The following is a 21,658-nucleotide window of genomic DNA, read 5'->3' on the forward strand; positions in this document are numbered from 1 at the left end:
TGGATATATTTTCAGTATTTAATTATAATATTTATTTATTTAAAGACTATACACCATAGACTAAAATAAGAGAAGAAGAAAAAACAACTGAATGGACCACATATGTATACATTCTATTTGCATTGTGTGTATTCTTAAAAAGGTATTTGTCTCTTTGTCACCCTTTTTGGAATAAGTAAATCAATAGACAGATATATATATATATACTCTATGTTATCTAGCTCAAGACAAGAAGAAGAAAACAATGAAAAATTAACGCATCGCATAGCATCGCATTATACACTAAACCACAGCACACCACAGTAAACTGCAGCATATCACATCACATCACACTACAGCACAACACAATAGAGCTCACAACATCCCTCAATATATTCTATTTATTAACATCTATTATTATATATTTAAAAAAGACATAAAGAAAGGACGAAATAAAGAAAGAGCTAAAGAACAAAACAATAACAATAACAATCCCCACTCATCTTATAAAAATTCACGTCTTTTTCCCTTTTCTTTTCTTTTCTCTCTATCTCTTTCTCTCATTTTTATTTTCTATTGTTATTACTTTAAATATCCCACTATTCCTTTCTCCTATTCTCCTTAAATTTACTCTCTTTACACTTCTTTACATACCAGGCCCTCCTCTAAATTACTTGCAATCATGAACAGTAAGGCAACACAATAAAACGAAAATCTTTGTTCTTTTACTGATCCATTTTTTTTTTAAATTTTTTTTTAATTTTTTAATTTTCAATTTTTCAATTTTTTAATTTTTTAATTTTTTAATTTTTTAATTTTTTAATTTTTTTTTTAAATAATAATAATAACAATAATTTCTCAGTCGCCGACATGCTTAATCCACCACAGTCAGAATCCTCATCAGAAGTTCGTCTTCTCTCTCCGCCATTGTCACCCAAGAGATTGCTACACTATTTCTCCCACCCACCAGTCCAGGTCATTTTTACCAACAAGCCCCGAAGTCGATTCTCAGAAATTGAAGATTCCATAATCTGCCAAGGTGTTGCAAATGGCTTGACATGGGGCCAGATCTCAAACCAGCTTCCTCATCGCAAACGGGCAACCTGTTTCAACCGTTATCGGACTCTTCAGGGTATTCGAAAATCTCGCAAACGATCTCTCTATCTAGACGACACAATTCCATCCCCACCCACTCTTTCGTCTTACTCGGGCACATCTTCACCTTCTCCGATATCCACACCCTCTCCAAATTACTCGCCCTTGTTGTGGTTAGGCTCCTCCCCTCCAGAAACATCCAGGAATGATTATCAGATCCCTATAGAGCCACGGAATCAATTAGTCGACAGTGGTCGTCTTCAACCAATTCGTCTTCCACCACTATTCAGCTATTCAATCGCGCGTTGCTAGGGGTTTCTTTAAAAGAAAATTCATTGTTCAAAAACCAAAAAAAGAAAAGAAAAAACCAAAAAAAAAAAGCTAATAATAATAATCGAATACCAAATACTAAATACTAAATACCAAATACCAAATACCAAATACCAAATTGCTTTCTTGATTATTATTATTACTACTATTACTATTATTATTATTTTCCTGTCAATTCCCTTATACCTGGCTTTACCCCCTCCTCTTTTTATTATTATTCTTCTTCTTACCTTTAGTATCTCATTTTTCATTTCACTTTATCCTGTTTTCTTTTTCATGGCTTTCATGTAGATAATCATCTTTACACTTCAATTCTGACGCGTATGTTTCCCTTTTTTTTCTGTTTTGTTCTGTTTTTGTTTTCGCATAAAACAAAGTATGAGATTTCTTTTTCTCTTTATATCTTATCTTTTTATCATCTTATGCTTTCATTCGTTTTGTCACAAGAATCTCATATTTTCATTTTCATTTTCATTTTCATTTTCATTTTTTACTACTATTATTTTTATTAATAATATTAATAAATAAGCATTCTTCCAGTTTAAATATATAGATATACAATGGTGTCAATTGATTAAATTATATTAAATTGCATTGCATTAAATCAAATCAAATCAAATCAAATTAAATTAAATTAATTGTTCCTTTTAATAGCTTGGCATTATCCTTGTTTGTAGTCTAAATAGAAATTAAAGGGAAGCTTAATCACCAAGAAACAGTGATTATAATAATAAAAATTCAATCTTTCTATAGTAATTGTTTCAATTTATATTTGTCTATATTTATCTATCTATATCAGCATATATTAATTTGTTTATTTTTTGTGGAATTTGTACCTGAATTTATCCTATGTAATTTATTTTGAGCTAACAAATCAAAAAAGAAAAGAAAAGCGTCCCTGGAAACAGAAATCATCCTTTCTTGTTTTTTTTTATATTATTTCTTTCTACTAAATAATTAAGGAAATTGAAACAAAATACAATTATAGTCTATTATAAATATTCATATATAGTACAGGATTTCCACTCCAAAAGTTATATTTTTTTTTTTCAAACTATATATTTTGCAAAATCAAAACTTTCATTTTGTGCTCCGACTATATATGAAAAAAATAAATTAATTAATGCGGATAGAAAGAAATTTAAAGCAAATTAATAAAGAGCATGAAGAATGCTAATATGTGCGATAAAGTATTTAAAGAATGTCTACACTGTTTATTAAAAACAATATAAGAAAACATGCAATGTCAATATATTGTTATAAGAAAAGTATATAATGCTAAGTTTGTAATATGGTTTTGAGAACTGTCTTTATCTATTATCTTTTTCTATACTCAAATCCTCCAACATGAACCCCAATCAAATCGCTATCGTTAAGAGAAGAAAGAGAAATGGACCACAAAAGGTTCTTCCAATCCACATCAAGAACATAATTGTGGAGAAATGTTATATAGAAGAGTCCATGACCCGAGCCGAAGCAGCCAGGGCATTTGGTGTCTCATGGGAGTCGATTAACAACATCATCACCAAGTTCGAGAGGGATGCTACTGTAGAGCCCAAGAAGCAAGGCGGCTCGCGTGCGGAAAGTCTTAAGATAACCAATGAGCATTCAAAGTTCATTCAAGACCTCTTGGACGAATGCTGCACCTTGACTCTTGGTCAAATGAGAGAGGAACTGTTTAGAAAATTTCCAGAGCTTCAAGAGCAGAACTTGAGCATCAGTGGCTTACATAAGCACATTATCAACAACATCGGGTTCACATTGAAGAGAACCAAACCGGTTGAGGAAAAAAGAAACGACCCAAAGACTATTGAGCTGAGAAAAGTATACGTAGACAGTATGCACACGAATGGTTTATGATATAAAACCAATTGCATTTTTGTGGACGAAGCAGGCTTTAATGCAAACCTGATCAGAGGACGAGGGTGGTCCAAGAAAGGCGAGGCCAGCATTGTGAAGACGAAGTCGAAAAGGGGACTAAACATCTCAATTCTTGCCGGTATTTCTTACCAAGATATTGAAAGTGTGCAGGCGAAGTTGACCCCTGGTGGCACGACAGGACCAATTTTCGTTGAATTTGTAAAGACGATTATGGATTCGCTCGACCACAGTAATACTGCCCCTCACAACTTCATTATGGATAATGCCTCGATCCATAGATCCCACCTTGTCACTGAATTGTTTGCTAATTCACTACACCACCTGCACTTTCTCCCCCCATACTTTCCTTTCCTAAACCCGATTGAAGAGTGCTTCTCCAAACTCAAAACACTGGTCAAGAGAAAGCCCGGATTGGTATGTGGTCAATTCTTGGAGTATATTGCTGAGTGCTCCCGCCATATCGCTATGGAAAACTGCCAAGGCTGGGTTGATCATAGCATTAGCTTCTTCCCCCAATGTACAAATAGCCAAGAAATAAATTGATTTTTTTTATATATAGTCGGAGCACAAAATGAAAGTTTTGATTTTGCAAAATATATAGTTTGAAAAAAAAATATAACTTTTGGAGTGGAAATCCTGTATTAAAAAAAAGAACCTTTTACTCTTGTTCTCTCTCTCTCTCTCTCTCTCTCTTTCTCTCTTGTTTCATTAATTACTTTTATATATATAATATAATAGGCTCCTCTCTTAGTCTTCCTTGCTTTCCCTCCCCTTGCTAAAATAAAATAAAATAAAATAAAATAAAATAACCCCTCCCCCTCCCCCCAAAATTGAGGTTCATTTTTATTTTATTTTTTACTCTTTAATGTGTTACCTTATCCTGTCTATCCATTTATTCTCCGACAATACATCCCTCTCTCAGTAACACGTCACAAATGTTTTTTCGCCGTCAAAATGGAAAATAAGCAAGGCTTGTTTCAACAAGGGAGAAAACAATTGAAAAAAGAAATAAGTTCACCATGCTTCCCAAGACACCAGCAATGCTTGCTCGACGCTGGTTTGCATCCGCCGCACCAACCCAGGCTCCTCTTGTAGTCAAGAACAGCCGTATCCTGGCATCCGTAATCCTGTCTCGCCCACCTCAGATCACACGCGATTCGACAGGTTTTGAAAAGGCCTATTTCGACTATAAGGAGAAGTTGGAACGCCAGGACGCCTCGACCTTTCCCACCGAGTTCTACTTCAAAAAGGGATCTATTGCCGAACGCCGATGGAAAGAGGAGGAAGCAGAACGTCTCCGTGCAATGGACGACACCTCCCGATCCCTATCAGAGGCCATTGCTACCGCTCAGCAAAAATTATCTGCAGACGAAACCATGTCAGCTACAATCACAAAGATTGAAAAGGCACCACGCGAGACCGAAGCAGACAAAACCAACGATATCAAGAGCCTTGACCGTGCTCTGCAGCGTACATTGTATCTTATCGTTCGTCCTAAACAAGGCAAACAGCCCTGGATTTTCCCTGAAGGTGCAGTCGACTCGACAGAATATTTGCACGAGGTAAATTTTGATCATAAATGCTTGAAGGATTTAAAGAAGAAAAAAGAAAACTGAAATGTGTACTTGACTTTTTTGTTGACATTTATCTTTGTCCCTCTCTCTCTATATATATATATATATAGGCTGCTGAACGTCAATTGAAGGAAACTTGTGGTAAGGATATGGATGTCTGGTTTGTAGGTAGACAGCCAATTGGTCTCTACAAAAAGGCACCCACTCAGAATGTGGAAGAGAGTGGATCAAAGGTAAATATATCTGTATATATATATATATATATATATGTGTGTGTGTGTGTGTGTGTGTGTTATATTTTGTATCTATTGGAATAATTGAGAATTAATTCATTTATTATATATATGTATACCCAGGTCTTTTTCATGAAGGCACGTATGTTCTCTGGTCAAGTTACACCTTCTGAAGATGTGTCAGAATTTGCATGGTTAACCAAGGAGGAACTTCCAAACTACCTGTCTTCAGACTACTACAAGGCCGTTAAGGACAGTTTGGCCGATCTTTAAAAACACAAAAAAGGCAAATCCTTTCATTTTCCTTTTCTCTCTCTGTTTCTTTTCCCCTTTCCCTTTCCTCCAAAGAGATCATTTTTCTTATGGTTATCTCTTGAGAGAAATTTTCTCTGTATTATACGTATGTGCGTATGTGTGCCTGTGTGTGTGTGTGTGTCTCTCTCTCTCTGTGTGTATTTTTGTGTTTCTTCTTCCTTTCCTTCCTTACTTCCTTTATTCATCTTTATTTTCTTCTTCTTTTTATACATATATATTTATATATTTATATTTATATCTACTTATTTATGAATATAAACACAAAAAGTTCATCTCTTTCGAATATATTTACAACTCTTATTCTTTATTTGATTTTATTGGTAGTAAAAGTAGCATTGTGCGTGTGCTCTTGCCTAATTATTTTGTTAGTGCGAACAAATCACAACAATATATATATATGTGTGTGTGTTTTTCTGTAGATATCAAGTATTGTATACAGTAGCCAAAATTATTACACATGAATGTAGAAATTAAGAAATGATCATGGGGATGTATAAGAAAGTTTCTTTTTCTTGTTTAGCATTGGTATTACAATTTGTGTTACTATTACTGTGCTAGTAGATCATTTCTAAAACCAAAAAAGAATTAAGAAAGAACAATCTTTATATTTAATCCACCCAACCAATTATACAGCACAATACAACTTAATCCTTCAAAGCAAATATTCAACGCCAAGAAATATTGTTTTATATCCTCTTTGAAATTATGCTTCACTACTTGAAGGATCCTCTGCCTCCTCACTCCTTTATTTTCCCTTATTATCTTCTTCAAATTCTCTTGTTAATAATATTACGAAGACGAATAAGACCAAAAACAAGAAAATGGCTATACAACTGCAATTTATTCAATAGTATTTACAGTTAGTACATATAGGCACCTAATCTTCGTTGTCATAATTACTCTCATAAGCTTCTTAAAATATTCCGGAAACTATGGAGCCTACGGGAATTTAGTCTTTTTTTTTTTTTTAAAAAAAAAAAAGAAAGAAGAAATATCGGTTTCACAATTACCATTTATTCTTCTGTGCATATTCAATCGAAGATGGAATGGTACACAAAATCAAACCTTGGGAAAGATCTACACATATATACATCTCATATTCCTTGTATCTTCTTCTAAAAGTGGCTGATTTAATCAGTAATGTAAGTTAGCCACATGAAACAAGCACTGTCATTATTTGTATTCTACTATACTTTCTATAACCTACCCTTACCAAATGCTTTCTTTTTTCCCTCCCGATATAAAAATATAAAAATAAAGCAAAAGAAGAATTGTGTAAACTGTAATCATTAAGATTTTCATTCTACTGGGGCTGAGGGATATCTACATATTACAAGATTGTCTGTCTATATATCTGTTGATTTATCAAGGCAAAACAACTGATGGTATCTAATATATTGTAACACTGAATAGCAAAGCCATACTATTCTTTTTCAGGAAACCGGTAAAATTCTTTTGCTTGTTTTTATAGGTATGTTTGCCGCGTGAGACGCACGGAATTTTGAATGTATACATGTATGTATGCATAAATGGAATTAAGTATAGCTAGTATTCAACCTGTCATATCCTGCACTACTTAAAATTGTGCCATTAGCTTTAAGAGCTACATTTCAAACAGCAACAGCAATATAAAGAAGATCTTGTAACATAGCACAAGTCCCTAGCTAGTTTGCTATAGCTACCTGGTGATCAGAAGGATTTTCGGTTTGACATTGAGCAAGAAAAAAAGACTTTACCGGGACGCGACAAAAAAGGACACGGATGGCTGACGAAGATCTCCCACGCCCTCAAAGAATACTATTATTACTATTGTTATTGTTGCTATTGTAGAATACACAAAGAGCATGTAGGAGAAGAGCACATTAATATATTAAAGATAACGAACTGTAGCTTTTAGTGATAATCTCTGCAGCTGACAATACCGAGCTTGATTCTAATATTTATTTTTATACATATTTGTTTTTTTTTTTGGGTTGTCTAGGTCCTTTATTCAAATACGCACCCGGATCCTAATCAAAAACCAAAAACCAAAAACCAGAAAAAAAAAGGTTTCTTCTAAAAATTTACTTAGCTTAAGGAGATATAGATGTAAATTAGCGATGGTAGTGTCTTGATAATTTGGAACATCTATAACACCATTCCAGGTTTTAGATTTTCATTTGATTATTAGTAATAGATTAACAAGGCCAAGTCTTGACTTTGAATGAATGGCGTGATTAAGATACGAAGAAGCAGATGACAACCAAAAAAAAGAGGGGGTGTGGATTTTCATGGCTATACAATTAGGCTCCTACATATTCTCTCTCTCTGGAATATATTTACAGCAATATCTTGTAAGTATTTATAGGAGGCTATTTTGATTAAATATACCGTAAAATTGGTTAAAAGTAAAAGGATAGAATTATTAACGATTGTACGTGAATCTTTATGCACAAAAAAAAACTATGAGTGAAATTACCTAAGCTAGCTATTCTAGACATACACATGTATATATATATATATATATATTAAGAGAAGTATTGCTAAATAGCCAACATAAAATACAATCAATGGAGCCTAAAAAAGGCCTTATTGCCATAAACAAGAAACAAAACAAGCAAAATATGGGTCGGAAGTATCAGTTTGCGGATTCAATTTTGTCAAAAAGAATATGGTAATAAAGATTAAGTTTTGTACGTGTAAATATTTACATCTTTATTAAATTATTAAGTTATTGCGTTATCTTTGGACCTTGCAGCCATTAAGTGAATAATAATACCACCTAAACCATCTATATGTATATATATTATATATTGCAAATTTCTTGCTTAAATAATAACGCGTTTTTTTAAAGGAAATAATATCAAATTATACACATATATCAGAGTAAAGTAATGGCTTTTATAAAAGCTTGTATGTGTATGTGTTGGACAAAAAGCATTATAAATATCCAATTAAGAAAATGGTCTGGAAAACACAAAAATATTATTAGGGTGAGAGTCTCTAGTCAACATTTTTACGATTATATATATATATATATATATGTATATATATCATGTCCCATTGACGTTCAAAACAAAACAGTGCAACAGACTATAATATTGTTGTAACAGCACGGTTTGTTATGTATTATTTACATGATAGAAGGTATTACATGGAAATTAGTATTCAGTATTTGCTGTGAATAAGTGTATTCTGTTGTATCTTTAGTTTACTAAAATCACATAAAATATAAGCATTCTTTTGGTTTAATGTTCTAATACACTTACGATACCCAAAAGGCTCTACACAACGCGTCTTTGATATAATAATTCATGACCAATAGCTGCATAGATCTATTTTGAATAGTAAGCTTAGGTAAATGTATATAGTGTGTGGGTTTATTCTAAGTATATTCTTTGTGGTATCTGAGAATATGTAACAGATGTGTGCATATTATGGAATTATAATATATGTATATGTATATATATATTACCTTCATCTTCTTTTCTTTTTGGAGGGGAATTGGATCAAGAAACATTCCCCAGTAAAACTTTACTACTGTATTTTCTAGAACAATAGTAAAAATTGTATAAAGATGTTATATGAGCATCGTTTTTTTTAATTAAATACAATTCTTGGGTTAAATAGAGAAAAAAAAATTAAAAGAAAAAAGGGCTTATACCAATAATAGACGTATTGGTTCAATTGAATAAAGGTTAATTAGAAATTTTAGTAATAAGATTTTCCCAGTTCTTTCTGATTCAATGATTGGATGGTCACGACATGAACTACAGATACAGTAACCAACTTCTCTATGATAGCTGGATATGTGCGGCTAGAATTCTGAGAAAGTTACCATACCCTATTTAGCTATCACTAAAATCTTCATGGCAGGATGATCATATTTTATTTTATCCAAAGAAGATAATCCTTTTAGGCTTGTCACTAAGATTGTCAAATAGAAAACGAGGGATACTAAAGTCATGATCAAGAGTGATAAGAAAATAATACTGTGAAGGTATATAGATATATATATATATATATATGTGTGTGTGTGTTTGTATGTATACTCGGAGAATTTATTATTGGCATTAGTATTTTTATTCGATTTTTTCTGAATACAAAGAGCCTGTTAAGGAGCTGAAATTATAGAACTGTGATACCATCATGGTTTTAGCAATACCATTTTTCTCAAAATAAGTAAACACTGTATTATGTTTAGCTTAGATAGAATAAAGAAAAGGTTCTTGTAAGAAAATAAAGCTATAATATAAATAAATAGGTCAATAAATAAAGAGAGAGAGTGTGTGTGTGTGTACTATTTAACATTCTGAATAAACTATTCATCGTTACAATTACCATTGCCATTGAAATTATCATATAAAACCAACTTGGAATAGTATCAATGATTCTATTTGTATTTTATAGATAAAGTAAATATAAAGCAAAAATTATTGGTATTTGTATTGGTAGTTAAGTACTAGTGTCAATTGTAAATTTTAAAGTCTTGTACTCCATAGATATAAACACATGCATATATGTATATATAAAGATAAAGGGTATTCATATTAGTCTGTTTATACTTTAATAATTATAATAACAGTATGTATGGTTAAGAATGTGTTTTTTTTTGTTATCCCAAGCTTGTTCTCTAATAGTTCTTTAACTTCTTTAGATCAATTAAGCCTAGATAGTCTAAATGTATTTATACTGGTGCTTTTTTCCTCCTATAAAAGCTATAATAAAGCTCTATCACTACTTACCCAAATATCAATTCTCCGTATTTTTATCTTTCTGTCTTGATGGTCTAATTTTTTTAAAAATAATTTGCTACAATGTCCTCACCATTTTCTGTGCACACTACATCTGTATAATAGGTATAATAAATGTTTCCATATTAATTATTCCCCAACATCCCAATCTCCTGAGGTAATTCCTTGGCTATATATTAATTGAACCCCGTATTTTAGAAAATCAAAATCAAATCAAATCAAATCAAAATCCTGTTTTTTGTGTTTATTACTGCTACTGCTACTGCTACTGCTACTGCTACTATTAATATTGTATGTTCTTTTCTTATGAAAGAAATGGATAATGTACGTATAATGAGGTTTGATGTTTTGGGGGGAAGCACAATATATGTGTCCGTTTGACTACAAAATAGTTTATCTCTAAACCAAAATAAGGAAAAGAGACAAGTATATAAACAGCTACACTACCTAAGAGCGACCAATAATTTAATACTAACGACAAGCTCAATTTAGCTTTTAATAAATAAATAAAAACACTAAAAAAAATTAAAAGCAACCAAAAATGTCTACAGTAAAACTATATGTATGGTCCCTTTATTGACATGACAAAATCAAGATCACTCCTTTTTTTTTTTTACTATTATTTCGGTAAAGCCTATTTCTTTTAGTGTTCAATCATACCAACCAGTTTTATTTCATTTTTTGGGGGGATGAAAGGGATGGTGAGTATAAGGGTAAAGGTAAAGATAAGGGTGAAGTCAAGATTGAGGTTGAGGTTGAGCGTGCATATTATTCTGTCGTACTACTTACACAGAAACATATATTTGAGAGTGCATTGACTCTGGTGCTACTTTCTCCTATAAATAGACCTCCTTGAACATTCGATCATCACAATTAATCAACATGTTTTGTAAATTGTTTTTTAGATCAGTACCATTGATCCCTTGGTAACCAACCTTTTTTTATAAGCTCCTATCTTTGTGTGTGTGTGTGTGTGTGCGCATATATTCTTCTTTTGCTTCGAGAACATCCCATATATATATAATACATAATAATAACTCTCCATCTCCACCTCCCCCTCCACCTCCTTAAATTAAGAATACTCCTACGACATAAGCTTTATTCTTTTCGTTCTCTTTAATTCTTTATTCCTTCGTTTATCTTCCTCTAGAATTGAAGGAAGCCAATAGATAAATATCTGTGTAGATATATGAACCTATCAAGAAGAAAGACAGATAAAGACATATTAGTACAGATACTTGTTTTCTTTCTTGTTCTTATTTATTATCAACCAATATTAACTTGATACAACACACATAATTAAACATTACTAACTAACCACATCTTCATCAGTCTTTATGAAAATAATGATTTATAGGAGAGAAATTTATTATCGTTCAAATAATAGTATTGCATTGTTTTGTGAGGATTACTGTGGTCTAAACGCCACACGGGTTCCCCGCCAAGTCTAGTAAAATGCCGCCAATTTAATTACTAGATTTTGCTTGCTTTTTTTTTTAGTTTTACCAAATGGTTTGTACTTTGAATTTTCTTTTATAACACACACATATACATACTAGTAACAATACTAATACCCAATTTTCAAGAGCAGAAATCCAACTGAGCACATGTAAACTAAAAGGAAATATTGTGCACTGATACTCGTAAGCTTTATTGTAGGCTTGAAACCTGAATAATAGGTATCTACATAAATAGTTGTACTGTAAGATCTCATTAATAACTATAAGAGACAAAGGTTAATGGATCAGAAAGAGAATAAAATTGAAAGCGAATTAATTTTGGCTGTATAGTTTCTGATCTATTCAATTATATAATAAGCCTTGGTAGTATCATCTATTTTTCTCTTTCATTTTCACACCTGTTTCAGTAGGTAAGAAAAAGAAAAAGAAGATCTTTGATGGGAGCAATTACTACTAGTATCAGAAACTAAGGATTGGAAACCTCGACTAAATGGCTGTCGAGGAATATTCTACCATTTTTTCGATTAAACAGAATGTAGTTATTTATCCAAGGCAAGCATAGTCTTACGCTAATATGATAATATACTCAGCAAAGAAGATACCGTTTCTCGTAAAGTTTATACCAGACCTCCGATTTTGTTCTTTATTATTAATTCAAAAGTTTCCGAGATATTTTTTTTACAATCTATATCTACAGACTGAAACTACGCTTTTTTTTCCAGAGGGAAAAAGAAAAAGAGATACTACAATGCTCTGTCAAGAAGTTATACAAAGTGCTTTTGGTTATATTGAACCCTGAGAAAATGCTGCTTAATCTCTTGATCATCTGTTTCAGCATGAATGATGAGCTTTTATCAATGCGTTCTATAGTAACTTGCTTATGCTCCTTATAAAACATTGTCTATATTTTTTTCTCATTTCTCAAAAATTCTAGAGGGCTTATTTCATAATATCTGGTCAATTCTTATATAATAAAACTTTAAACTTTCTGTTGTTTCGAAGCGACAAAATAGCTCTGACACTTATGAAAAAAAACAGCGGAAAAGGAAAGAGTCTAAAGAAAATTACTTTATCGTGATTTGTCTACAGCCTATACTTAGACACTTCTTTTTCAATTATTCTCTCATGACAAGATGGGTACCGGAATTTCTATAATACAGTATATTTACATGACTATTGCTTCATTGATCTATTCTATCATTTTCAAGACAATGTAACCAGATGTTGTTTCTAAAAGAAATACTTAATGCGATACTCTTATATACCTAAAATGTGATATATCCTTAGGTCTATCCTTCCAGCTAATAAAGGCTCTTATAGATATATATATGTTATATCTGTACAGAGGCTGAATGTTCATATTAATATAATGTAGAGAATTGATATCCAAGAACAAGGGCACGATTTATCAGCGTATATACAGCCCAAAGGAGTCAATGCCCGTATAACAGTACATACCTAGAAAGGCGGCGTTTTTTAGAGCACATTATATCCATAAAAGAAGATTATTATTATCTTTTTTTTTTAAAAAAAAACACGTGCGACATAGAATTTTACCGAGTACGACTTTAGTTTTCAAAAACGGTGTATAGTTTAAATCAAATTAAAAAGGGGGGAGGGAGGAAAAGGAAGGGGCGTTTTTTTCTAGCCTACTTTATTTTATATAAGAAGTCTTTATGGCATCCGCATTCTTCTATGGGACATTGATGTCTGATGACGTTTTGTTGAGAGGTAAATCTTATCAATTTACGTTTCATCACAAAAGACTTACCCTGCGCAGTGCTATGTGGACCATATGCAACTCCGGATATAAAACAACAAAAGAAAGACGCTCTTCAGTTACGACCTGCTTCTCTTATTGTGCGTAAAGCTCATTATTGTTATTATTATTTAAAAAAAACACACACATCAAATGAACCAATAGTTTGACAAAAAAAAACATTAGGGTCATCAAAGATTCGCTCTTAAAGGTCTGCCTTTTCCTGGCATCATTAGAACAAAATCTGAAGATCAAGTACGTGGCATACTTTGTGAAGGATTGAATGCTAATGATGTAATGCGTCTTGATGAATTCGAAGGACCGGTAAACATTATAATTTCTTTTTTTTTTAAAAAAAAAAGGACAAGTTATATAGCACATTCTAACTGATAATAAAACTAGGAATATGACCGCTCTACTGCTGCTGCCATGGTAGACGGACAAAGAGTGCCTTGTCAGGTTTACCTTTGGATAGGTGGAGAACAACATTTAGAAAGTCATGATTGGGAATTAGAAGGATTTGTTAAAGGCGCTCTTGTAGACTGGCTGAAAGATAGGAGTGAATTCAATATGTCCGACACATTAGACATATAAAGCATCTCTTATATTACTACTCTTATCATTTCTTCTTGTTATTCTTCTTTTCCTTTTTTAATTAAAAATATATACGGACACGATCAAGAAGGTATTTTTACTTTCTTACTGTCGGGACCACAAAACCTTTGTAGATTTTTTATTTTTTATGTTTTTGGGGGTGAGGTTATTTTTCTCGGGAAGGAATGAGACAAGTGTAAAGTTTACACGGTCATGTCAGACAATGATGAAATGGTAAACGTAATCTACAAGATGAGGAAAATAAAATAAAAACCTGTTACTGAGATGACATGCTAGTCCATGAGTGATTCTTTGATCTCTTTGCAAAGCAATGAGCCTGTCGATGACCAACCTGAGCAAAATGGCCTGTCATTTCAAACTTGGCTTACCATGACAAGCTCGCTTGCTCACAGAATATCCCTTCCAATATTACGAACATTTTTCAATCCTACGGCACAACTTGTGGCCATACGGTCGGTTGTTGCGATTGCAGTAATCATTTGGATTATTATGACCAGCTTAACGTCCTATGTTACATTTTATCGACATTTTATGCCAAAGCAGATGCACATTGAGCCTGTCTATTTACAATACATGCATACTTCGTTGTCTAAATGCATTAATCCTGAAGGCTGGGTTGATTTGAGAAGAGGAACTGAGTATGGGGTAAACAAAACGATAAATCAAACAATAAATATAAACAATATACTTATGCAACTTTATATATATATATATGGTGTAGCCTCTTAGACATGGTCAAGCCTATGATATACATGTATCTCTAAATCTTCCTACTTCAGATATTAACTTTGATATTGGCAAGTAAATGTGGCTAATAAAAAAATGAGGCAAAGAAGAGAAGAAGGGACCCAGTATAACAATGGTACCCAATAGGCAACTTCATGGTCAAAGTAGAACTTTTGACCACAAATGGATCCACGGTGGCCCACGGTAGTAGACCGGTAAGAAATCAAACATACACATACCATATATGTATATACATATATTTAACACACAAAATACTTCATTTCTTAGGCTATTTTGGCTTATCAATCAAAAACCCACAGGATCCTCAGGGTCTTGACGGGAGCAGTGCCGCTCTTGATGGGTCTCACACAAGAAAGCCAGAATCTTTACATTCCATTAATGGAAGAGTATGTGGAGAATTACAAAACACCAATTACACATATTCGTGTCCTTTTGTCAACCTGTCGTTTACAGGTCTACAATGCAACAGTACAGCTCCGTACCAACTTCCATGGTCTAAGGTAATATGCATACTGTGAAACCATAAGTGTGTAATAATTAACCATCCGATAGATATTACATGTACCATTATCGCATCCCCACTGCAACTGTGTTTGTGGTGGCATTTGCCATTATTGAGCTTATTTGTGCCGCATTTGCGTGGCGTCTAATTGTTCGGATCTTTTGGTCAAATCAAGAGGAGAAAGTACAAGAGCAAACCCCACAAGAATATACATATGAATATTCATCCGACGCATCTGGTATAGACCCACACGACTAGGAATGCCGTGTAGTCTTTTGATCGAATTGATCATTTTTTATATATTTCTTATATTCTGAAACAATTAGAGCTTATAATACATTTTTAAAAGAAAAAGAAAAAAGAAGGGAAATAAAATGTATCCTTTTAAGATCAATACATTTACTGTTCTTGAGGGATTTGCTGTTGTTGCTGCTGTTGCTGTTGCTGTTGTTGTTGCTGTTGTTGTTGTTGTTGTTGTTGTTGCTGCTGCTGCTGCTGCTGTTGTTGTTGTTGGTCTAGCTGTTGTTGTTGCTGCTGCTGTTGGGCGTACATGTTCTGCTGGCTACGGTTTTGATGACTACGTACAGGCTCTTGAATATCCTCAGGATGCAGGAAAATACAGTTCTTTCTTTCGAATCGGCACGCATCACCGTTTCTATAAACACGAAATTCCAATTAGTAAAAATAAAATAAAAGAAAGAAAATTCAAGGGGTTTACCCTTTACATAAAAATTACCGGCAGATTATATAGGGGTGGTGGAATTTGCACTTTTTGTTAGTGCATGCTGGCCAGTGGTTGCACCGTGCCTTGATTGGGGGTGTATATTTTTGGTGCTGGCTCTCAATCATCTGAGTACGAGTCATGTACTTTTTGAACTTCTTCTTATTTTTGTCTCCCTCAGCGTCGGCCAAGACAGTTTCCTCATTTGTTTTGTCCTCTAAGCCAGTGGTAGCAGCGCTTTGGGGTGCATTCTCCTGATCGATAGTGAAGATCTGTTGCCACTGCATGTTGTAAAGTGGGGCAGGTTGTCCCTGTGGCTGTGCCCAGTAATTACCAGCACTGGGGGTAGCCTTGCGGGGGGTGGTCTGTGCAACAGGGGGGGTCTTGTCACCGGCAAGAGTGCTGGGACCAGATGATGACGAAGAGGATGTCTTGGAAGGAGCAATGTTAAAAGATGGTGCGACGGTGGCGGGTTCTACAGGTGTTTGAGTTGGCAGGGCAGGGAAATGCTCTTCAATTAAATCCTTGTTTACAGCGACAGGCTTGGGTACATCTTTCGATTCAGCAGGAATATCAGCAGTGGTTTCAGTAGCGGTGTCAGTAGCGGTGTCAGTAGCGGCATCAGTGGCGGCATCAGTGGCGGCATCAGTAGTCGTACGTTCGAGCATAGTGCTCTCAGTAAGTTCCAAAATCACCATTGACTCTTCCATTCCATTATCCTTCAGCTCATCAAGTTCTCCAATAAGTTCATCCTCGTTGATATCTTCAGTCAATTCCAAAATCACCATTGAATCCTCTAAATGATCATCCTTGATTTCCTTAGTTTCCTTTACAGTATCTTTGGTAGTTTCCTTGATCTTGGCTTCTACAATGGCATCCACCGCGGCTTCAAGTGCGGCTTCAAGTGCCGCCTCTTCAATTGCAGTTTCTTCAACGATTTCCTTTTGGGTTTCTTCAACTAGTTGTTCGGCGGTTTTAGTTTTCAATTGTTCATCAGATTGGGCATTTTTCTGGTCGATATCAATAGCCAGCTCTTCTTTTGATTCTTTTTCCTTGAGTGGTATGGTTGTCTTTTCTTTGACAATCACTACATCTATTTTTCCTTTGTCCGTTACAATATCTTTCACAATCACTTGTTCTGTTGTGCTTTCTTCGTGCTTAAGTTGGTCAGTTTCAATAGTGGTGTCTAGAAATACAAAGTCAAAGGAGTATGTTTTAGTTGGTTTAGAGTGGCTTGTAATATTGGCTTACCTTTGGATGGAGGAACTACAATCTCCGTTTTCTGTGACTGTTCTTCAGAGGGTTTGTTTGTCTTTACCAAGGGCTCAGATGGTGTGGGTGCATGGGTGGAATCGGTTTTTTTAATGTCGCGGTCAGTGGTGGTCTTGGTGTGTGTGGTCTTGGATTTCTTGGTACCTATTCGGTATAATAATTAGGACTGGTATTGCAATTATATTATTATTATTATTTTACAGTAATATAATAAAGAAATCGGGTAAGGTGGCTTTATTGTCAAGGAGTCACAGCAGCACACGGTATATTATGGTTGTATGGGAAATAATAGGAGACTAGGTTTACTTATATCCATGCCCCTTCTCCCTCTCTATTAGCTAACTCCTTTTTTTGGGCTATTTCTTCTTTTTGCATACTACTTTTCCCTTCCCCCTCTTTTTTTATTCCCTTCTTTTGTGTGTATTTATGTGTATTTTACCGTTTCTCTTTTTTAATTATAAAGAAAGAAATATAGCGGAATTTTGTAGAATTACGGAATTGAACAAGAAGTAGTATGTGGATATAAAAAAAATACCTCTATTGGGATTGTTGAAGAACGAAAAATAAATAAGCGTGCCGACTGTCAGGACAGCAAGAGAGCCGGCTATAAGTACAGGAGGCCTTCTAAAGTCTTGCATCGTCATGAATTTCCGAGGCTGCCAGTCCGATGTCTGCATGGCGTGGAAAGACGGAACGAAGAGAAAGAAAGAGGAGAGAATACAAGACCATTCCACATTCAAGTAACCTTGGAGAAGGATCCATTGAGAATCCGCCGACCAATTGGACGCGTCGACAGCTGTCAAAAAAAAATACAAGATGCTGGTACGATTTTTTGGTTTTATTTTTGTATAGTTCTTTTTTTAATATAAAGAAAGAGACAAAAATAAATGAAAAACTATGCTCAAGTTTGAACGTCTTTGTTTTACAGTGAATATGATTTGCAGCTTACTCTGAATACTGTATGTATGTGTGTGTGGAAACGTATTATTTTTTAAAAAAAATAAATAAATCAAAAATTAAAGGCTTTTGGGTTGTTGGTGAGTTCATTTAATGAATTTGGTGTTAAGCGTTGTGCTGGGTCATCAAAAGTATTAGGACATTTTGAGTGTATTTTTTTTTTTGCCATTTTACAGCCGGGGATAGTTTTGGATTTCTGCATTTACACACGCACAGAGAGCGAGAGTGAGAGAATATTTCTAAATTATTTAATAAATATTCAAAAAGGCTAGAATTATAAATAAATAAATAAATAAATAAATAAATAAATAAAATAAATAAAAAGGTGATTTGTATTTATATATGTGAAAGTGTGAATTTTTCTATATATTTTTTTATTAAATGAATAACAATCAAGAGTTATAATTTATACAATACATTCTCAAGTTTAATACAAGCCATAGAGCCATAGAGCCATAAAGCCAAAAGGCCAAAAAGCCAAAAAGCCAAAAGAAATACAGCCCAAATACGGACCCCATCATTCCAAGCGAAGAGATACAAAGGTGACGCACAGTTTAACCTCAGAAGCTCCTCTGTTACTGTAGCCCAGATTTACTTCTCTTTCTCCCTCTCTCTTTTATTTTTTCTTTCTCTTTTCTTTATTTATTTATTTTTCCTTTTCTTTCCTTTTATTTATTTCTTTTTTTCTTCTTTTTCTTCTTCTTCCTTTGGATATTAACACCAAATACACCATGGCTTCCAATAAGAACCGGGACGATGAATACGATTATCTTTTCAAAGGTAATAAGCAAAACACCTTATTTTGACAGTATATCAAACTTTGAATAAAATACATACCTTATAGTCAAGCAGAAATATAAAACTAATAGTATTCTGTAGTGGTCCTTATTGGAGACTCTGGTGTCGGAAAAACCAATCTTTTGGCTCGCTTCACTCGAAACGAATTTAACTTGGAATCCAAGAGTACCATTGGTGTTGAGTTTGCCACCCGCTCTGTTCAAGTAGATAACAAGACCGTCAAAGCTCAGATCTGGGATACAGGTAAAGTATTCGATATATAGATAGTATGTAACTAAATATGTTTTAGCTGGTCAGGAACGTTACCGTGCTATTACAAGCGCGTAAGTATATTCTTTACATAAACCTTTCCTACTTTATTTTATTATTATTATTTGCTTTTAATAACAATAGATATATTAACATATACTATAGATATTATCGAGGTGCTGTTGGTGCCCTGTTGGTGTATGACATCGCCAAATATGCAACCTATGAGAACGTGATGCGTTGGTTAAAAGAGCTGCGGGATCATGCAGACTCTAACATTGTGGTAATGCTTGTTGGAAACAAGAGCGATCTGAGACACCTTCGTGCGGTACCCACCGAGCAAGCCAAGCAGTTTGCAGGTAAGTTCGGGTATAAAAATAAAAAATCAAGGGCTCTTGTTAGTGTTACTCAAACTATAGATATACACATTAGCCGACAATGGTCTTTCATTTATTGAAACCTCTGCCTTGGATTCAAGCAATGTAGAGCTTGCCTTCCAACGTATCTTGACAGGTAAGGAGATAGGGAGAAGAGGAACACAGCTATCCAAAAGACTGTTATTTTAGGTTTAAGCTTTGGCTCTAATATATCCCTATTGTAGAAATCTATCGTATTGTGTCAAACAAGGCTCTCGAGTCTTCAAACGATAATATCAAACCTACTGCTGGAGAAACCATTTCTGTTACACCCCAAGTTCAAGAGGAAAAGCAAGGCGGGTGCTGTTAAAAAGAGAAAAAGGATTTTTATTCTGTCTTTTTTTTTTAGTTTGTTGTTGTTGTTTATTTTCAACATCCTTATTTTAGTTTAGATGCGATGCGATGCTTCTTATAACACGTAAAAGAAGTGTTTTTGGTATCTTTAGTCTTCATTCCCTACATAATATTTCATTTATTTTCTATATATACAAATATATATATATTATTTACATATCTTTAGATCAGGTTTGATATTTTTTATTCTTTTTAGGAAATATCATATTTGTTCAATGTTTGACAACTGTACTGTCTAGATATTTTTTATTAATCAAACCAATAAGTGGATCAGACACACTATATACACAATATCTTTGAATTGGGGCCCTCATTATTGTTATATACGAATATGTTTTCAATAACATAATACTATCAAAAATATAATAAATTAAGTTAAACAAAAAAAAAGGGAATACATTTTTCGGTGTGGGAATCACCAGAATATTCAACGTCCCCCGTATTTCCGATATACATACAGACACATTGAAACTTATAACTAACCAAGTTTATTAAGTATATCTATCATACGGTCTTAATTGTTTAATTTTACAATGGCTAAAAGACAATATAAAGTATAAATTACACTGTATTTATTTTATTGAATATACTCACGTAGCTATTCAGAATTGTAAGTCTGATGCTAATTAATTAACCCAAACAAAGTATTCGCCTTGCAAGCTATAAGCTGGCTATTTTAATTAAATTTTGAAATTATGCATAGATATCAAATTGTATCAATCTCTGGTGAATCGGGAAAATATTCATCCTTTTACCTTCCGCTAGACCATCCTCCGCCTTTCTCTTGATTTATTTCTTTCAAGAATAAGATATGAGCCAACGCTTGATATTGACTCTCTAATAAATCCAGGTCTTCATTTTAACGGTTCTGTTTGTCTGGATTAGCCTATTTTTTTGGGGGGACAATGCTTTATTAAGTTGTTTGGAGAAATTCCCTACAGTTTGATTTTCAATCATCTTATTCCTTCATGATTCTCTTCTTCTTGTTCGAACTTCTTTTGGAACATTGAGATAATACATGACTTGTATTAAAGTTATAAATATTTTAAACAAGTATTTGTTTCGTGTTCTTAATATTATTATACTTTCTGGATATATATAAATTGTATCTTCATTATTTTTGATCCACAATAAAAAAAAATAAGGGTGAAAAATTTGAAATTGAAACATATGTAATTGAGGGAAGATATTGTTTAACTAAAATATTAAATTAATCCCAAAAAGCTTCTAGGGGTCTCTTATTAAGTTCAACTTTTTTTAGCATAGTGTATACATATGTAAAGCCTTCACAGCAAACAATGTCTAACGTACTGTTTTAAATCGATATATTTATTTTTTACAAATACATATATAAATATATGTATTAAATTGACATCCTACTTTTTACTTCTATAAAAGTATAGAATCCCCTATTTTAGTATATTAGCAAAAATAATTACAATCAGTATGTATGCAAGTACAAAGGTAACAAGGCTAAAATATTGAATATTATACATACGTTAATTGATTAATTTGTTAAAGATAAATCTTCAGTGTACATATATATATATATAGTCACAGCTGATATATTCTACATTATTATCCATAAGAGTTTATCAGTTCTACATCTTGTTCATTCGTTTCAAAATCTGCTGTAATAAAAAAAAACAAAAGAAAGAAAGAAATTGA

The 21,658-nt window shown here is 33.4% G+C and overlaps 6 protein-coding genes across 6 annotated transcripts; 5 read left to right on the plus strand and 1 right to left on the minus strand.

The window, feature by feature from the left end:
* Positions 1 to 661: 661 nt before the first annotated feature.
* PHYBLDRAFT_58990 (Homeodomain-like DNA binding domain-containing transcription factor) lies at positions 662 to 1,386 on the plus strand (the record flags this gene model as incomplete). Its single annotated transcript, XM_018440419.1, has 2 exons — positions 662 to 668; positions 842 to 1,386. 2 exons carry the CDS (start codon positions 662 to 664, stop codon positions 1,384 to 1,386), a joined length of 552 nt encoding a protein of 183 aa, XP_018297988.1.
* Positions 1,387 to 4,325: 2,939 nt separating this feature from the next.
* PHYBLDRAFT_56529 (hypothetical protein) lies at positions 4,326 to 5,365 on the plus strand (the record flags this gene model as incomplete). Its single annotated transcript, XM_018440218.1, has 3 exons — positions 4,326 to 4,847; positions 4,970 to 5,092; positions 5,216 to 5,365. 3 exons carry the CDS (start codon positions 4,326 to 4,328, stop codon positions 5,363 to 5,365), a joined length of 795 nt encoding a protein of 264 aa, XP_018297989.1.
* Positions 5,366 to 6,174: 809 nt separating this feature from the next.
* PHYBLDRAFT_162999 (hypothetical protein) lies at positions 6,175 to 9,736 on the minus strand (the record flags this gene model as incomplete). The annotated part of the gene is made up of 8 exons (XM_018434718.1): positions 6,175 to 6,232; positions 6,418 to 6,522; positions 7,144 to 7,204; positions 7,475 to 7,534; positions 7,866 to 7,879; positions 8,656 to 8,738; positions 8,862 to 8,935; positions 9,688 to 9,736. 8 exons carry the CDS (start codon positions 9,734 to 9,736, stop codon positions 6,175 to 6,177), a joined length of 504 nt encoding a protein of 167 aa, XP_018297990.1.
* A 3,533-nt stretch (positions 9,737 to 13,269) lies between these two features.
* PHYBLDRAFT_157395 (hypothetical protein) lies at positions 13,270 to 14,074 on the plus strand. The gene is made up of 4 exons (XM_018433611.1): positions 13,270 to 13,331; positions 13,381 to 13,460; positions 13,546 to 13,683; positions 13,762 to 14,074. The coding sequence occupies exons 1-4, from the start codon at positions 13,277 to 13,279 to the stop codon at positions 13,951 to 13,953; spliced, it is 465 nt and encodes a 154-aa protein (XP_018297991.1). The 5' UTR covers positions 13,270 to 13,276; the 3' UTR covers positions 13,954 to 14,074.
* Positions 14,075 to 14,166: 92 nt separating this feature from the next.
* Positions 14,167 to 15,594, plus strand: PHYBLDRAFT_179334 (hypothetical protein; the record flags this gene model as incomplete). Its single annotated transcript, XM_018438135.1, has 6 exons — positions 14,167 to 14,187; positions 14,251 to 14,619; positions 14,696 to 14,708; positions 14,848 to 14,915; positions 14,989 to 15,221; positions 15,274 to 15,594. The coding sequence occupies 6 exons, from the start codon at positions 14,167 to 14,169 to the stop codon at positions 15,479 to 15,481; spliced, it is 912 nt and encodes a 303-aa protein (XP_018297992.1). The 3' UTR covers positions 15,482 to 15,594.
* Positions 15,595 to 18,871: 3,277 nt separating this feature from the next.
* Positions 18,872 to 20,154, plus strand: PHYBLDRAFT_121569 (hypothetical protein). Its single transcript, XM_018428813.1, has 6 exons — positions 18,872 to 18,953; positions 19,053 to 19,214; positions 19,261 to 19,294; positions 19,386 to 19,579; positions 19,653 to 19,733; positions 19,822 to 20,154. The coding sequence occupies exons 1-6, from the start codon at positions 18,905 to 18,907 to the stop codon at positions 19,944 to 19,946; spliced, it is 645 nt and encodes a 214-aa protein (XP_018297993.1). The 5' UTR covers positions 18,872 to 18,904; the 3' UTR covers positions 19,947 to 20,154.
* Positions 20,155 to 21,658: the final 1,504 nt, after the last annotated feature.

This window comes from Phycomyces blakesleeanus (genome assembly GCF_001638985.1).
Source record: "Phycomyces blakesleeanus NRRL 1555(-) unplaced genomic scaffold PHYBLscaffold_2, whole genome shotgun sequence".
Taxonomy (NCBI): Eukaryota; Fungi; Mucoromycota; class Mucoromycetes; order Mucorales; family Phycomycetaceae; genus Phycomyces; species Phycomyces blakesleeanus.

Excerpts from the sequence above, each read along its gene's own strand:
- PHYBLDRAFT_121569 (XM_018428813.1), top strand. The coding sequence starts at position 18,905 with ATGGCTTCCAATAAGAACCGGGACGATGAATACGATTATCTTTTCAAA. Across the intron at positions 19,580-19,652 it reads GCAAGCCAAGCAGTTTGCAG|CCGACAATGGTCTTTCATTT; the intron begins GTAAGTTCGGGT and ends TATACACATTAG. Across the intron at positions 19,734-19,821 it reads CTTCCAACGTATCTTGACAG|AAATCTATCGTATTGTGTCA; the intron begins GTAAGGAGATAG and ends TCCCTATTGTAG.
- PHYBLDRAFT_157395 (XM_018433611.1), top strand. The coding sequence starts at position 13,277 with ATGGCATCCGCATTCTTCTATGGGACATTGATGTCTGATGACGTTTTG. Across the intron at positions 13,332-13,380 it reads TGATGACGTTTTGTTGAGAG|TGCTATGTGGACCATATGCA; the intron begins GTAAATCTTATC and ends TACCCTGCGCAG. Across the intron at positions 13,461-13,545 it reads TACGACCTGCTTCTCTTATT|GGTCATCAAAGATTCGCTCT; the intron begins GTGCGTAAAGCT and ends AAAAAACATTAG.